Raw genomic sequence first — 17,639 nt, 5'->3', positions numbered from 1 at the left:
CCTTTGCTGAGAAATCATTTCTTTGTTTCAGACCATTAACTGAAAGCACCCTGGTTATTGCTTCTGTAAACAATGTGCCCGTGCTCTTAAGAGTAAAATGGAAAGAACTTGTTGAAATCTGCTTAAAGTTAGAAAAACTGTTGCTTATCCTGAGATTATTCAGTAATGGGGCACTCTGGCCGCTGTGAAACCCCTCTGGAACCAGTTGCCATTGAGTTGACTCCAACCCATGTCAATCCTATGTGTGTTAGAGTAGAAATGTGCTCCATAGGGTGTTCAGTGGCTGATTTTTCAGAAATAGATCACCAGGTCTTTCTTCCCAGGTGCCTCTAGGTAGACTTGAACGTCCAACCTTTTGGTTAGCAGCCAAGCGCATTAACCATTTGCACCACCCGGGAACTGAAACCTTGCTGCCCCAGCCCTTACTAGCTTCCAGTGAGCAGAGTTGGGAACGCAGTGCTGGCTGCAGGGTGTGTGGGATCTAGGCCTGGGTTTCAGTAATTCTCAACTTTCTGGTGGATATTTCATAGGAAGACTCTGTCTGACTCATTTACAGAGTCTTCTTATAATTAATAGTCATAAGGGAGACAGGTCCAGCAATCTATATTCCTGTTTTTCAGATGAAGAAATATAAATACATGGAGAAGGGCATAAAACTTAGGACATGGGGACGCCAGAGCTCATGTCATGTGACCATGGGGACTCCAGAGCTCATGTCATGTGACCATGGGGACTCCAGAGCTCATGTCATGTGACCGTGTATCTAGTGTTCTTTTTACAGAGAAGGCAGGGGGTGCTGAAAATTATTTACTGTGAAATTAGAGAAATTGAAAAAGCACAGATATCCTTACACCTGTTTAGAAAGAGAACAACTTGAGTTCATTTCCTTTACTTGTATCTTATTTCTTTTTTCCTATGGCTTTACAGTTACAGTAACTTATGAAGAGTAGTCACATAGGTTAGAAGAATGTATGCAGTGTAGGAGTATAATAGTGTATGAAGGACACCAAAAGGACTCCTGTATTTTCAAAGGTAGGATTTTGATCTTTTATTTCTCTTCACAGACTAAGGGAACACATTGCTGATAAGAAGAAACTGCCTATATTAATCTTTCCTGAAGGTAAGAATGGGGGCTGCCTACCAACCCATCGTTGACAACAACAACAAACACCAAAAGTGTATGAGGAATAGAATTGTTCTAGAATTGGCATTTTTTGTCCTGGTCTCTGCCGTCCTATAGGAGCGGCATGGCCTTCTTAGACTGCTAATTCCCCACTTTCTTTTGATGGAAGCCATTGTATCTTATTATTTTTTAATCTTAGGTGTCATTTCTGGGTAATGAACCTATGAAGTTATTGTCCATAACTTTTTAAGGGACCTTACTTTAAATAAAGAAACTGTGGCCTTTTATGAAGAAGCTATACTTCTAGGGTGTTCGATAGTAAAGTAAGAGCTTGCTGTTAGGCCTGCTTGGATCTGTCGGACATATACTTACACAGGTATCAGTTTGTGCAATGGTAGCAAAATGTCTGTAAATTTGTTATGATTTGAATATTTTAAATCAAAATAATTCCTGTTTAAATGTGTTTAAAAAATGACTGTCTTTAAAAATATTCTCCTTTCCTCCCTGCCCCCAATTCCCTTCAGGAACTTGCATCAACAACACTTCAGTCATGATGTTTAAAAAGGGAAGCTTTGAAATTGGAGGAACCATACACCCGGTTGCAATTAAGGTAAAATGGATACCCCACGTCTCATAAAAACAAGTAGTATCTTGGTAACTTTTTATTTTTTTTTATAATTTCAAACTTAGAAGTTGCAAGAATAATATAAGGAACACTTCTGTATGCTTTACTCAGATTCATCAATTGTTTACATCTTACCCCATTTGCCTTGTCATTCTCTCCCTCTCTCTGTCTTTGTCTCTCTATAGATGTATGTGTGTGTGTATAAGTATGCGGAGCCCTGGTGGCATAGTGGTTAAAAGCTCGGCTGCTAACCAAAAGGTCAGCAGTTTGAACCTACCAGCTGCTCCTAGGAAACTCTATGGGGCAGTTCTACTCTATCCTATAGGATTGCTATGAGTTTGAATCGACTCGATGGCAAGCAGGTTTATGTATGTGTTTATATGTATATGGACAGATAAAGATATGTACTGTATGACTGTGTGCCAGGCATTGCATTAAGTGCTGAGGATACAGTGATAGGCAAAACAGACATGGTGCCTACTTTCATAGACCTTCCAGTTAAGTGGGGAGACAGATATCAGGAGTCATATATATAACCCTGTTGTGACAGCTGTGACCAATGCTGTGGAGCTCTAGTTACAAAAGTAGTCTGTTGTAGGGAGAGTAGCTAGCTGGCTCATTTTGCTTTTGGATCATTTCTATCAAGCAAAGTAGTGTCTTTTTCTTGGGCTCTAGTAGAGATGTTTGGCTTGCTATCTTGAAAACATGGGCATGGATAAGAGAAGCCACCTCGTAGTTTGTAACTGGGACGTATTTTCTTTTCTTTTTTTCTTAGTATAACCCTCAGTTTGGTGATGTCTTTTGGAACAGTGGTAAATACAGTATGGTGAACTATCTGCTTCGAATAATGACCAGCTGGGGCATCGTCTGTGATGTGTGGTACCTGCCGCCCATGACCAGACAGGTATTCCAGAAATGACAGCAGGTCTTTGTGCGCTATTTTATCAGATAAAGGCCAAGGAAACATTTACCTGAAAACATAAATATATTCCTTCTTCACATCAGCTAAAGTTGGACTGCCTCCTTGCTTTCTCAGAAATGATTGATTTTTTAAAAATGTGTTTACCAGTTGCTCTTGAGTTGATTCTGACTCATGGCAACTACGTGTATGTCACACTAGAACTGTGCTCCATGGGGTTTTCAATGGCTGCTTTTTCAAAAATAGATTGCCAGGCCTTTCTTTGAGGGTGCCTCTGGGTAGACTCACACCTCCAACCTTTTGGTTAGCAACTTGAGCATGTTAACCGTTTGCACCTCCTAAGAACTCCAGTAACATACTTAGTGCCCTTCAAGTCAAGCCATTTTATATTCAGAAACTCTTTTCCGTAATAGTTTTTACAATTGCTCTTGATTCACTGAAGCTACAGATATTTTGGAATGTTTTATCTTGGGCAAAACAAAAAAAAAACAAACCCAGTGCCATCGAGTCGACTCCGACTCATAGCAACCCTATAGGACAGAGTAGAACTGCCCCACAGAGTTTCCAGGAAGCGCCTGGCGGATTCGAACTGCCGACCCTTTGGTTAGCAGCTGTAGCACTTAACCACTACACCACCACGGTTTCCATATCTTGGGCAAGATTAATAAAAAGCATAAAAAAAAAAATGCACGTGATAAAAAGATTAAACAATACTGCACTGTATTTTCTTGATAGAACAAATTATATTTGCTATGATTGACCTGGAATATAAAATATTTGCAATAAATTTTGAATCTTGTATTTTAAAACAAATACAAACAATTAAAAGGCATTTTAATGTATTATTTAAATGTACTTGTCATTTTATTTTATTTTATTTTGCAGGAAGGGGAAGATGCCGTCCGGTTTGCTAACAGGGTTAAGTCTGCTATTGCTGTACAGGGAGGATTGACTGAGCTTTCCTGGTAAGAAATTTTTCAGAAGCACTATCACTTTTATTTTTAATTAAAAATAAAATCACCTTTAATAATACCACCTATTGTGCTATTTGGAGCCCTGGTGGTGCAGTGGTTAAGAGCTCGGCTGCTAATCCTAAGGTCACAGTTCAAATCTACCATCTGCTCCTTGGAAACCCTAGAGGGCAATTCTGTTCTGTCCTATAGGGTTGCTGTGGTTGCCTTGACTTGGAATTGACTCAATGGCAGTAGGTTTGGTTTTTGGTTCTGGTTTATTGTGCTAGTTAGCTTTTGGGTTAGCTGAAAGTTACAGTGGCTTACACAAAATAGCAATGACTTAAATAAGATAGAAGCTTCTCTCTCTTACTTAAACATAGGCAGTTGAGGCTGGTCTAACAGTGCATTCTGTGTTGCTCCACTATCTTCAACATGTGTTTCTGCTTCATGATCCAAGATGGCTCAACTCTACCTATTACATGCAAGAAGGACACCCTTATCTCTTTAAGAGCACGTGCTGGAAGTTGGACATGCCACCCCCACTTATATCCATTGACTGACTCAAATCAAGTGATAGTAACTAGCTGCAAAGCCTGGGGAATGTAGTCTTTGCTCCAGGTGGCCATGTGCCTAGTTAAATGTGTCTGGAAAGGTTCCTACCCTTCTAGATAAATTTGTCATTCATCCATTGGGTATGCGTTAACTTGTCTGGATTGCTTTTTTCCTGGATCAAATGAGAACTTAATTGTGTAAACTTAGACTGGCTGCTTCTTAAGTACCAAGATCTGTTACTATTGAAAAGGGGAACTGGGTACCTTTGAAGTCTCTAGGGGTGGCAAATGACAGTTGAAGTGCTTAGAGTAGCATGAGGTCTGTTGGGTGTTTGGAAAGGAGAACCGTATAAAAATGATGTCAAGATGCTCAAAGGTAAGCATTGCTACAACTTCAACATTTTGCCTGTATTGGTCCTGGACCTCAAGAAAGGAAGAAAGGCTTTTCTCCTTATCTCTCACTCACTTCCTTAGTTCTTGAGATTCAGAATTCATGGAAATGCTATGATTTGTTTAGAGGCAGATTATTTGGGTACGAGAGGCTTTTATGGACAATTCCTGGGACATAACTGGTGGTGCAGTGGCTAGCCAAAAGGTCAGCTGTTCGAACTCACCAGCCACTCTGTGGGAGAAAGATGTGGTAGTCTGCTTTCATAAAGATTGCAGCCTTGGAAACCCTATGGGGCAGTTCTACTTTGCTATAGGGTAACTATAAGGTAGCGTAACTATAAGCTGGAATCGACTTGAGGGCAATGGGTTTCAGGTTTAAGCACAATTTATGGAGTTCCTGAGTGGTGCACACCGTTAATGTGCTTGGCTGCTAAACAAAAGGTTGGAGGCTCAAGCCCGTCCAGAGGCACCAAGAAAACCCTGTGGAGCAGGTCTGCTCTGGCACACATAGGTCAGAGGTGATCAACTCAGAGGCAACTGGTTGTTGTTGTTATCCACAATTTGTAACCTCCTTTCGTGAAAGCTCCCCATAACTGACCTCCTGGGAAGTTTGTCATTAAATTTTAAGATGAGGACTTACTGGTGGACTGTACCTTGGAGTTGACTCTAGAGGCCAGAGCATTGCAGTGGTCACAGGCAGGTGTCTGTATATAGGTCAATCGTGTCCTCATAGCATTGAGTTCACTTTCTAACCTATGATCCTAGTCATCATCATCAGAGAGCACTTGGTAAACATTCATGCTTAACTGGGTTACAGTTAAACAGGTGCAGTATAGAGTAAGCAGGTTCTCAGTCCGCCTCCCCTAGGAGATAAAATCTGAAACTTTAGATTTGGAGGGAGATAGTGGTTAGTGGTAGTCCAGTCTCCTCCTAGCTCTTCCAGTTCATTGTTTCCTTCTGTAGTCCAAAAAAGGAAAGGCAGGCAGAGCCCTCACAACCCAAGCAGGTTTGTGTTTTCACCACCTTGGAGAAAGTTCAAAGATTTGCAGGCTCTAAATTAAGGAATACTGCTTACATAGCACTAAGTACTGGTTGAATGGAGTTTATGGTTTGTTGTATATTTAATTCTGACTTTATTTTGGAATAACAAAGATTATAAACACCTGAAATGTAATGCTTTGAATAAAAACATGCTTGTGAGAGATATGATTAGAGTTAAATAATGATAAATCCATTCATCTCTAAGGAATGTATCCCCCCCCCCATTTCTTGTGTGTATAGTTTTAATTTTTCCATGTGACTTTCCAGTAAGACTAAAATCAAAAACCAAACCTATTGCCCTCAAGTCAATTCCGACTCGTAGTGACCCTATAGGACAGAGTAGAACTGCCCTGTGAAATTTTCAAATAGTGGGTGGTGGATTCAAACTCCTGACCTTTTTGTTAGCAGCTGTAGCTTGCCATAGCTCTTAACCACTGCACCACCAGGGCTCCCCCAGTAAAACTAGCTAGAGAAAAAATTAGCATTTTGCTTTCTTATAGGTAAACAATCTTAATTTTAACAAAAGTTCAAATATTGAATACAATCATCTTAACTTCTAAAACCAAGCCCCTGGGTGGTACAGATGGTTAACGTGCTCGGCTGCTAACCAAATCCACCCAGAGGCAACTTGAAAGAAAGGCCTGGGGATGTATTTCCAAAAATTAGCCATGGAAAATGCTATGGAGCACAATTCCTCTCTGATGTACATGGGGTCACCATGAGTTAGAATTGACTCCATGGCAACTGGTTTAACTTCTAAAAAGAAACTGAGCAGAGATATTATTTTAACTAAGGTTCAGAAAGATTGTTACTTCCTTAAAGTCACAGAGCAGAGACCCAGTTTGGGTTGTTCTGCCTCCAAATCCAGTGTTCTTTGCTTTTCAATATCATAGTGCCACACAGGCTGTATTAATATGTAGCACTTTCAGACCACTGATGGGAAGTATCTTTTATATGTTTGTTTTCTCATTTCCAGGGACGGAGACCTGAAGAGAGCAAAGGTGAAAGACATCTTTAAGGAAGAGCAGCAGAAGAATTATAGCAAGATGATTGCGGGCAATGGATCTCTCAACTCTCAATTGGGCTGAACACCACCCTGTAGATAAAACTGGGCTTCCTAGAACTAGCCCTTAGAAATGCAGTGGGTTTTTTTCGGGGGAGGGGGTTGTTTTGTTTTATTCTTTTTATTTTTTTTATCATTAATCTTTTTCTACAGGATGATTGTCTCTACCTCTCTATGCTGAGGCAGAACCAACAGGTGCCCTTTTTGGCTTTTGTTGTTCTTGTTATAGCATTAGCCCCATGAATTGAAAGGGAGTTTACTGGGCTAAAATAGATTTTGCCTTTCGTAAAATGATGAGTGATTGTTGACTAAATGAAATATTTGTACAGGAAAAAGTGTTTCCAAAGAGTGTGTGAAACTCGCTAATACTGTAATTCTCAAAAAAAAAAAAAAAGCAACCAAACCCAAACTTGCTTTTCATAGTTAGTTTTCCCACTCTGTTCCCCCTACTCTCTTAGATCCCATAAGCAGTGGAATGACACACCTGTTCATGGTATGGTTCTATTCTACTGCAAGGCTGAAAGGAAAAATGAAGGATTATATTTAGGGTAAATGACAATGTTGTAGCCATCTGATGCAAAAGCTGAAAGGAAATGTAAATATTTTTTGCTAGTATGTTGGAAGAGAAGTACTGTTTGGTAAGCTTCACCAAAGAAAAGTGACTTGAAGTGTGCATGTGTGTGTATGTGTGTATGCATTTATATGTAGGCAATTCATGAATAAACACATTTTAGAAGGCAACTGATGATAAACAATTTTAGACAGCAACTAGTTCTCCTTGTTTGTATGCTAAAGGCCAATACCTAGTTTGCCTCCCATCTACTGATTTTTTTTTTTTTTTTTTTTGGTAACCAAACAATTTTCAAATTGGAGAAGGCTTTAATAATAAATCACATTGAGTATCTTCAGTGGGAGTATGAATGAGAGAGTGTGTGGCACTGCCTTCCCCCAACCATCCCCTTATGGTTTGTTCCAGAACTTTCCCAGTCTCTTAAACAGAAAAATAAGTAATGAAACTACCTTTTGGAAACTGAGCCTTAAATTTTTAAGGGGAGAAATAAGCATTTCCTGGTTCAGACAGCGTAAGCAATGTTTGATAGCAGTATAATGCTGTCTTAAACTCTGAGAGTATTATGGTGTACGTCTCTGGTAACCATGTACAGAATGTGAAACTGTCTTATGGTAAATATAAATAAATTCTATATTTCTAAACATGTGTTGCATTATTTAAACCCTCCCCTTCACCTTCGTCTAGTTTCAAGTAAAGTTAAATTCTGTCTTATTACAAACAAGGATTATTTGTTTTTCATTTGAATGACACAGTTAGACTTACTGGACTGGAACACCTGGGAAAGGAGAACATGAACCCCTGTTTTTTTTTTTTAAGCAGAATTATCTGGACTCTGACTCTGTGGACTCCGCCTTGAACAAAGTCACAGACTTCAGTTATTCTGCAGGTTAGCTGGGGCACCTCTTCGTTGAGTAGGCCTGGCATAGCACTATCAAAACATACTCTTTTTACCTCACTAAATGGATGCCGTTAGATCCCAATGGCTATTTGCAAATGGGTTACCTTATGGTCAGCTACACTTCTGTACTCACATCCCACTTTCCCTTTGTGGTTGCAAATTGCCATTAATAAATACATGGTCATAGCCGTGAAAACCATACAGAACACAGTTCTACTCTGCAACAGATGGAGTCACCATGAATCAGAATCTACTCAATGGCAACTGGTTGGTCGGTTGGTTGATTAGCTTACAGCACCAATTCCATCACAACCTACTCAGTACCACCAGGAAGCAGTTTAGGCCAGTAATGTTACATTTCAGAAACAAAGATAGAGCAACTTTGGTCAAGAGGCAGTCCTCGTGGCCATAACACATTACTAGTAATTACAAGAAACCGGAAAACCTTTTATTCTAAAAATGAACAGAATGCTCAAATTGCAACATCCGCGCTGAGAGGTAGAAATAACGAAATCACCAAGACAAAGTTGAACATGCCTTGGAGAAGTCTGTTTATACAGGAAAACTTTCCTCAAGAAAGTTCTTTGCACCAGACTGCGACCCAGGACTATTTCCTTGTGCCCTGAGCATATCTATTATTTCACACATGGCTGCTCATCCAATCCCAGATATGCCAGGATATTTTAGAAACCCTTGGCACTCCTACAACTTGATGTCTGTAAATATGACCAGGACAAAGAGCATAAACAAAGGTAACCTCAAGGCTCAATTAATGAATCTGTGCAAGGGTTTTATGAAAGATCTTATCTGATGGGAACTTCTACCAAATGTTGCCTGTCCTTGTTGCCCTTATAGAAGACTCAGGAGTATTAAGCTCTGGGCACAATATTCCTAAAACCAAAAAACCAAACCTGATGCTGTTGAGTCAATTCTGACTCATCGTGACCTTATAGGACAGAGTAGAACTGCCGCATAGGGTTTCCAAGGAGTGGCTGGTGGATTCTAACTGCTGACCTTTTGGTTAGCAGCCAAGTTCTTAACCACTGCACCACAATATTCCTAAAGTAGTTACAAAATAATATCTGGGAAGGCAGATGCAAAAAAAAAAAAAAAAAGTTCTACAGAGCATAAGTTATGTCTGAGCAGTATTTACTTTCCAAAAATCTGTTTTTGGTAACATGGCAATTCCTCAAGCAGCTAGAAAAACAGTTTTGCATGTCAAAGACTGAAAAGGCAAAAGTTCTGATGGAGGTAGCATTCATTAGATTATCTAGTAAATACCCAATAGCACTATTGTTTTCACAATGCTTTTGGAAACCTGGGCTGGCAGTTTTCTGGAAACCCTGGTGGTGTAGTGGTTAAGTGCTACAGCTGCTAACCAAAAGTCGGCAGTTCGAATCTGCCAGGCGCTCCTTGGAAACTCTACCAGGCAGTTCTACTCTGTCCTCTAGGGTCGATATGAGTCGGAATCGACTTGACGGCACTGGGTTTGGCTTTTTGGTTTTAGCAGTTTTTCTGAGAATTGAACTTCACTAATTTTGAGAACTGGATTTTATTAATTCAAGTCATACTGAATATGAAAAGTAAAAAAAGAGAGAAAGAGAACTTCTCTTTCTGAGAAAAACAGTAAGACAAAGAATCACCCCAGTATACTTATTTAGATGTACAGATTTTCAGTCAATATCACCCCCAGCAGAGTTTTTGGGTCACAGCTTCAAGCAACTACAAAGGGAAAGTGGGGTGTGAGTACAGAAGTGTAGGTGACAATAGAGTAACCCATTTGCAAATTGCAAATCTTTGGCTGAAGGGTGAACCTCAGGAGTGGCCTCATTACTGAACGGAAAGGGTGTCCAGGGGCCATACTCTCTGGGTTTCTCCAGTCTCTGTCAGGCCAGCAAGTCTGATCTTTCTTTTTGAGCTAGAATTTTGTTCTACATTTTTCTCCAGCTCTGTCTGGGGCCCTCTATTGTGATCTCTGTCAGAGCAGTCAGTGGTGGTAGCTGGGAACCATCTAGTTGCTGGACTCAGTCTGGTGGAGGCTGTGGAAGTTGTGGTCCATTAGTCCTTCGGACTAATCTTTCCCTGGTGTCTTTGGTTTTCTTCACTCTGTTGTTGTTCTTAGGTGTCGTCGAGTCGGTTCTGACTTATAGCATCCCCATGCACACCAGAACGAAACACTGCCGGGTCCTGAGCCATCCTTACAATCGTTGTTATGCTTGAGCTCATTTTTGCAGCCACTGTGTCAATCTACCTCGTTGAGGATCTTCCTCTTTTCCACTGACCCTGTACTCTGCCAAGCGTGATGTCCTTCACCCCTGACAACATGTCCAAAGTATGTAAGACGCAGTCTCGCCATCCTTACCTCTAAGGAGGATTCTGGCTGTACTTCTTCTAAGACAGATTTGTTCGTTCTTTTGGCAGTCAATGATATATTCAATATTCTTCACCAACACCACGATTCAAAAGCGTCAATTCTTCTTCGGTCTTCCTTATTCATTGTCCAGCTTTCACATGCATATGATGCAATTGAAAACACCATGGCTTGGGTCAGGCGCACCTTAGTCTTCAAGGTGCCATCTTTGCTCTTCAACACTTTAAAAAGGTCCTTTGCAGCAGATTTATCCAATGCAATGCGTTGTTTGATATCTTGACTGCTGCTTCCATGGCTGTTGATTGTGGATCCAAGAAAAATGAAATCTTTGACAACTTCAATCTTTTCTCTGTTTATCATGATGTTGCTCACTGGTCCAGTTGTGAGGATTTTTGTTTTCTTTATGTTGAGGCGTAATCCATACCGAAGGCTGTGGTCTTTGATCTTCATTAGTAAGTGCTTCAAGTCCTCTTCACTTTCAGCAAGTAGGGTTGTGTTATCTGCATAATGCAGATTGCTAATGAGTCTTCCTCCAATCCTGATGCTCTGTTCTTCTTCATCTAGTCCAGCTTCTCGTTATTATTTGCTCAGCATACAGATTGAATAGGTATGGTGAAAGAATACAACCCTGACACACACCTTTCCTGACTTTAAACCAATCAGTATCCCCTTGTTCTGTCTGAACAACTGCCTCTTAATTTATGCAAAGGTTCCTCACAAGCACAATTAAGTGTTGTGGAATTCCCATTCTTAGCAATGTTATCGATAATTTGTTATGATCCACACAGTTGAATGCCTTTGCGTAGTCAATAAAACACAGGTAAACATCCTTCTGGTATTCTCTGCTTTCAACCAGGATCCATCTGACATCAGCAATGATATCCCTGGTTCCACGTCCTCTTCTGAAACCAGTCTGAATTTCTGGCAGTTCCCTGTTGATACACTGCTGTAGCCGTTTTTGAGTGATCTTCAGCAGAATTTTGCTTGCATGTGATACTAATGATATTGTTCTATAATTCCCACATTTGGTTGGATCACCTTTCTTGGGAACAGGCATGAATATGGATCTTTTCCAGTCAGTTGGCCAGGAAGCTGTCTTCCATATTTCTTGGCATAGACAAGTGAGCACCTCCAGTGCTGCATCTGTTTGTGGAAACATCTCAATTGATATTCCATCAATTCCTGGAGCCTTGTTTTTCGCCAATGCCTTCAGAGCAGCTTGGACATCTTCCTTCAGTACTATCGGTTCCTGATCATATGCCACCTGTTGAAACGGTTGAACATCGACTAATTCTTTTTGGTATAATGACTCTGTGTATTCTTTCCATCTTCTTTTGATGCTTCCTGTGTCATTTAATATTTTCCGCATAGAATCCTTCACTATTGCAACTCGGGGCTTGAATTTTTTCTTCAGTTCTTTCAGCTTGAGAAACACTGAGCGTGTTCTTCCCTTTTGGTTTTCCATCTCCAGCTCTTTGCAGATGTCATTATAATACTTTACTTTGTCTTCTCAAGACACCCTTTGAAATCTTCTGTTCGGTTCTTTTACTTCTTCAATTCTTTTGCTTTAGGTGCTCGACGTTGGAGAGCAAGTTTCAACGTCTCCTCTGACATCCATCTTGGTCTTTTCTTTCTTTCCTGTCTTTTCAATGGCCTCTTGCTTTCTTCATGGATGATATCCTTATGTTATTCCACAACTCATCTGGTCTTTGGTCACAAGTGTTCAGTGCATCAAATCTATTCTTGAGATGGTCTCTAAATTCAGGTGGGATATACTCAAGGTCATATTTTGGCTCTTGTGGACTTGCTCTGATTTTCTTCAGTTTCAGCTTGAACTTGCATATGAGCAACTGATGGTCTGTTCCACAGTCCGCCCGTGGCCTTGTTCTGACTGACGATATTGAGCTTTTCCATTGCCTCTTTCCACAGATGTAGTCAATTTGATTTCTGTGTTCCATCTGTATAAAAACCAAAAAAAAAAAAAAAAAAAAATCCACTGCCGTGGAATTGATTCCGACTCATAGTGACCCTATAGGACAGAGTAGAACTGCCCTGTAGAGTTTCCAAGGAGCACCTGGCGGATTTGAACTGCCGACCTTTCTGTGTGTTCCATCTGGCAAGGTCCATGTGTGTTAAAAAAAAAAAAAAGTCACCGTTTATGTTGGTGAAAGAAGGTATTTGCAATGAAGAAGTCGTTGGTCTTGCAAAATTCTGTCATTCGATCTCCGGCATTGTTTCTATCACTAAGGCCATATTTACCATTCGCCAAACTGACACGAAGGGTCCTTGTCTTTTCCCAAGTAAGAGTGCACACGAAAGGCAAACTTTAACTTCAGCAGGCTTTATTTTGCTTGAGTCAAGCAAAAAGAGTCAGCGGGGGACTAAGCCTCTCCAAAAGGCTGAGTCAAAAAGGGAAGCAAGGCTAGGGCTTATATGGGTTCAGTAGAGACAATCAAATAATGAGTATTTAGTGACTACTTCTAAAAATGGTGGTGCATGTTAATTAGGTTGTACGCGCATCTGGAATCCAAGACAGAACTCGCTGATATTCAAGATGAAGTCTTCTCGGCAGCCCTTGCCATCACTTATTATGGGATGTAGCACAAACGCACTGATCTTTGGCACTACATCACCACCTTCGAAGGGCTAAGGGAGTTTAAAATGCGGTCACACTTTGTTCTTCTGAGCGTGCAGGAGCCTGTAAAGGGGGAAGGGACTAGAAAAACACTAAGGAGATAGTGATTCATGGGTTGTTTCAACCTTATCTCATGTTGACAGGGTGTAGTTCCTGTTTACCCAACTTCTAGATGCTAATCTTTTAACAGCTCTTTTGTACTGCCAGCACAGTTAACCCTATCTGTCTCAATTCTCCCTTGCTCCACATGGGGTGGGACCAGTGGAGTATATTAGATGGCCACTCATGAGCTTTTAAAACCCCAGGCACTACTCACCAAAGTAAAAGGTAGAACATTTTCTTTGTTAACAATGTTATGCCAATTAAGCTACATATTCCCGGAGACCATGGTCCCTGGGTCTAGGTCCACTTTAAACTAAATGATTGGATCTAAGTTTTTCGGGCCATGTAAGTAGTGAGATTTTGGCCTGTAAACTGAAATGAAGGCCATCTTGTGGTTTTAAATTTTCTGCAAATGGCTTTGAGACTCATCTATGTTGTTGTGTTTTTAAGTAGTTCATTCCTTTTAATTGCCAAGTGGTTTTAAATCCTTAGGGGAAAATTATTTTTCCCTTTCACTTAGCACTATGATTTGATGCAGGCAATTTACCTTGAGGCATCTGGGAGTGGAGGATGGATTATTTCCATTTTATTTTTCACAAAGAATGTAGTCCTTTGAGATCCATCTTTTAGGGAAGGATGTCTAGTTAGACTCTCCACCTGGTGCAGGTCCTCCTCTTTGTCCCTTAGGCCTTAAGGCCGTGGAAAGCAATGTTCAAGTTTTCCTGATTTAGCAAATGCTCTCAAGTTGAGGGGCCCTGGTGACAGAGTGGTTAAGCGCTTGGCTGCCAAACGAAAGGTTGGTGGTTCAAACATGCCAGCAGCTCTGTAAGAGAAAGATGTGGCAGTCTGCTTCTATAAAGATTATAGCCTTGGAAACCCTATGGGGCAGTTCTAGTCTGTCCTATAGAGTTGCTATGAGTTGGAATTGACCAGATGGCAATGGGTTTGGTTTTGATTTTTGGTTCCTCAATGTTAAAGCTGAAAGCTGGCCTCTAAGCTTTCCTTATCTTTTTGGTAACCTGTCTTCCCTATGGCAGCTAACAAAAAGGCCGGCAGTTGGAATCCACCAGGCCTTCCTTAGAAACTCTATGGGGCAATTCTACTCTGTCATATAGAGTCACTATGAGTAAGAATTGACTCTACTGCAGTGGGTTTGGTTTTTTTGGGACTCTTCCCTCAGTCCTTGACCTGAGTCATCCTAACTTTCTTGCTAATTTATGGAAGAATTCAAAATAATTTGTAATTATCATATAGGACAAGGTGGGTACATGTTGCTAGAAATAAAATTTCTAGAAAGAGACCTCTCTAAATTAAAAAGAAAAGGCTTTTCTAAGTGTTTTAATCTAGACTAAAGCCATTATTTTAGTATAAAAGAGCAAAAACTCCCCTTTAGAAACGTAAGTGTTAATTTACAATTTAAAATATTCTGCTGAAGGTTTTTAACAAAACGAAGTGAATCGGTGGAAGATATGAAGAGAGATAGGGGAAAGCAAGAAGGTTTCTTGTTGTTGTTGTTGTTACGTACTATTGAGTCGATTTCGACTCATAGTGAGTCCATGTGACAGAGTAGAAATGCACCATAGAGTTTTCTAGGCTACAATCTTTATGGGAGCAGAGCCACTGGGTGGGTTTGAATTGCAGACCTTTCAGTTAGCAGCTGAGTGCTTAGTCGTTGCACCACAAGATTTCTTAATGTTAGTAAAGAATGCAAAGACCTCACTGGTGAAGTCAGTTGAAAGTAGCTGGAGGTGCAGTGCATTGTTCTCATTGTGAGCGGGTGGCACTTTCCTGGAATGGTATCTCACAGCCAAGGGTATAGCTTTGGGTGAGGGTCCCATGAAGGCCTTTGAGAAGCCCAGCCCCCTGACCTTTTAAGAAGCATGTAGCAATTCTGGCTACTTGCTGGCCTCTTGTTTATATGTCTGGAAAAGTATGCCTAGGAGAGCTTTGAGAATACCAAGTCTGGCAGTGTGAACCAGAGTCCCTGGGTGGCACAAACATTAAGTGCTGGGCTACTAACCAAAAGGTCAGCAGTTGGAACCCATTCAGAAATGCCTCAGAAGATAGGCCTGGGTATCTGTGAAAGGTCACAGCACTATAGACAGCAGTTCTAGTCTACAACACATGGGGTCGCCATGACTTGGAATAGACTCGATGGCAACTGGTTTTAACAGTGTGAACACCGGTTAAAAATATCTGTAGGCTCAGTGCATTCTCCGCTGAGAACCTGAAAGGTAGACTATATATTCTCTATCTTGGTGAACTGAAATATTTCTGATCCCTTTGGACTCCAAGTTATAATTAGGGTGTGGGGATGCCTGGAAGGGTGGGACCAAAGAGTCAGTCTCCTCTCTAGGTGAAATATCTGTATTTCTCTTAAAAATATGTGAATTTATATTTCTTTGAAAAGTTTTGAAAATTGTATTTCATGAAATAATTAAGAATACACCCTTGCTGATTACAAAATCAATTAGGAATCACAGGTCAGAGTTTAGAATGTTTTCAAATTACTGTTTCTCTAGCTTTATAAAGTAAAATGCACTTCTTTGGTGCCTGCTTTGTTTTTGTCACTGTGTTGGATCTAGGAACAAAACAATGACAAAAAAACAAAAAAGTCCCAGGGCTTATGGAGCTTCTGATTCAGAGGCAGATGGAAAAACAGACAAACAAAAACAATAAACAAGTTTGGGCAAAACCACCGTGAAGAACTCAGAGTGGCCTTTAATCTTTTCATAGAAGCCTAGGGCAGTATAAGCCTAAGCATTCCTTAAGAGTATCAGGAAAGGTTCTACCGCTAGAGTGCTGTGTCAATGGACTCAACTCTGTCACAGGGAGCAGGGAGTGAATCCCAGCTCTAGAATGCATACCCGACAAAGCTCGTGTGCTGAGGCTTTGACCTTGGTTACACTCTGTTATAACAAGCACGCTTTTTTTAAAAATTGTAAATGTATATTCAAAAAAAACATTTGCCATTTCAGCAATCTTCACATGCGCAGTTCAGTGACATGTTGTTCAGCCATCGCTCTATGTGTTCCCAGATTTTTCCATCACCCTTAACAGAAGCTCAGTGTTCCCCAAGCACTGAGCCGTCCTTTCCCCCTCTCTCCCACCTGTCCCCAGTAACCATGAATAAACTTTGATATCTATACTCTTGTTTAGTGTAGGTATTTCATATGAGTGAGATCTTAAAATACTTGTCCTGTTGTGACTGAGTTATTTGCAGGCAGCCCTGATGTCTGGTTGCTAAATCAGGCACAAGTGAGCTCTGCCAAACTTCCTAGCTGGAAGGAATTTTCAGAGTGGGTTGTTTCCAAGGCAGGTTCTGAAGTCATTGCCAAAGAGGCCGAGCAGAGGGCTGACTGCAGAAAATGCCTATCCAGCAGGCTCTATATAAATTTGGTTAACCAATGGAGTAAGGAATGAGGTACCATAGTTTAAATCAATAAATCTCATAGTCTGATAGGTCTCTTTGAAAAATGCTTTTATCAAACAGTGATTTTGTGTAGGCACATGACACAGATTTATGAAACACACATCATGATTCAGGTTCTGTTAGTCCTGAAGCTGTATACTGCCCAAGACAGGAACCTGTCCTTCAGAAGCTAAGAATCTGGAAGTGGAGACAAACACCACTAACTGAAAGAGAAAGTGGCAAGGCCCCCTTTTTGGCACGGGGCCGGGGGCGGGGGGGCACAGGAACAAAGTGCTGTAGGAGCCTGGAACCAAAACCAAAACCAAACCCAGTGCCGTCGAGTCAATTCCGACTCATAGGAGTCTGGAGAAATGAGTAATGCTGGAATGGGAGGGTGGTGGAAGAGAGGGCATATCTGCAAGCCTTGAGGAATGCCTTTCTCACCCTGCTTAGGGTCTGATACTTCAGGTGGGTCTACTCCCACACGTGTATGCCTTTTCTACCCTGTGAGGCTTGACACTCTCCAGCCCCCTGCACCAGGCATCTCCGTTCAGAGGCCTGTCCTCAACACCCTCCTGGAGCTCTGGAGCCCACACTGGACAGCCTTGCTCCATGTATATCCTCCTCACATTGCACAGGTCAGACCCCCAGCTCTGGTTCACCACGGCCACCCTACCAACAGTGAGGTGCCAACTTTGCTCTGCTTCACGTATAACTTTAGGTCTGAATTGCTCAGAAAGGGGGAGAAGAGAAAGGGGACGTAGAGCTACTTCTGCTTTTTTTTCTTTTGATTAGTTGTAGCAGAGAGGCCACCACTTGTCTGTCAGTTTGTAGCATTGCGGTGGCTTGTATGTTGCTGTGATACTGGAAGCTATGCCACCAGTATTTCAAATACCAGCAAGGTCACCCTTGGTGGGGACAAGTTTCAATGGAGCTTCCAGACTAAGACAGACTAGGAAGAAGGCCCCAGTGATCTACTTCTTAA

The 17,639-nt window shown here is 41.2% G+C and overlaps 1 protein-coding gene across 7 annotated transcripts in view; it reads left to right on the top strand.

The window, feature by feature from the left end:
* The window catches only part of GPAT3 (glycerol-3-phosphate acyltransferase 3), a 78,219-nt gene extending 71,145 nt beyond the window's left edge, over positions 1–7,074 (top strand). For 6 of the 7 annotated variants that reach the window (XM_023553297.2, XM_023553296.2, XM_023553299.2 and 3 more), the window contains 5 exons: positions 1,065–1,120; positions 1,648–1,733; positions 2,524–2,652; positions 3,553–3,632; positions 6,579–7,074. In XM_023553297.2, the coding sequence (XP_023409065.1) occupies positions 1,065–1,120; positions 1,648–1,733; positions 2,524–2,652; positions 3,553–3,632; positions 6,579–6,690 (463 nt within the window). In that variant the 3' untranslated portion in view covers positions 6,691–7,074. The remainder of the gene's footprint in view (positions 1–1,064; positions 1,121–1,647; positions 1,734–2,523; positions 2,653–3,552; positions 3,633–6,578) is intronic. The other variant, XM_023553298.2, reaches the window with a different exon arrangement.
* Positions 7,075–17,639: the final 10,565 nt, after the last annotated feature.

Source organism: Loxodonta africana, chromosome 5 (genome assembly GCF_030014295.1).
Source record: "Loxodonta africana isolate mLoxAfr1 chromosome 5, mLoxAfr1.hap2, whole genome shotgun sequence".
Classification (NCBI taxonomy): domain Eukaryota; kingdom Metazoa; phylum Chordata; class Mammalia; order Proboscidea; family Elephantidae; genus Loxodonta; species Loxodonta africana.
This window is presented reverse-complemented; position numbering and strand designations above follow the sequence as displayed.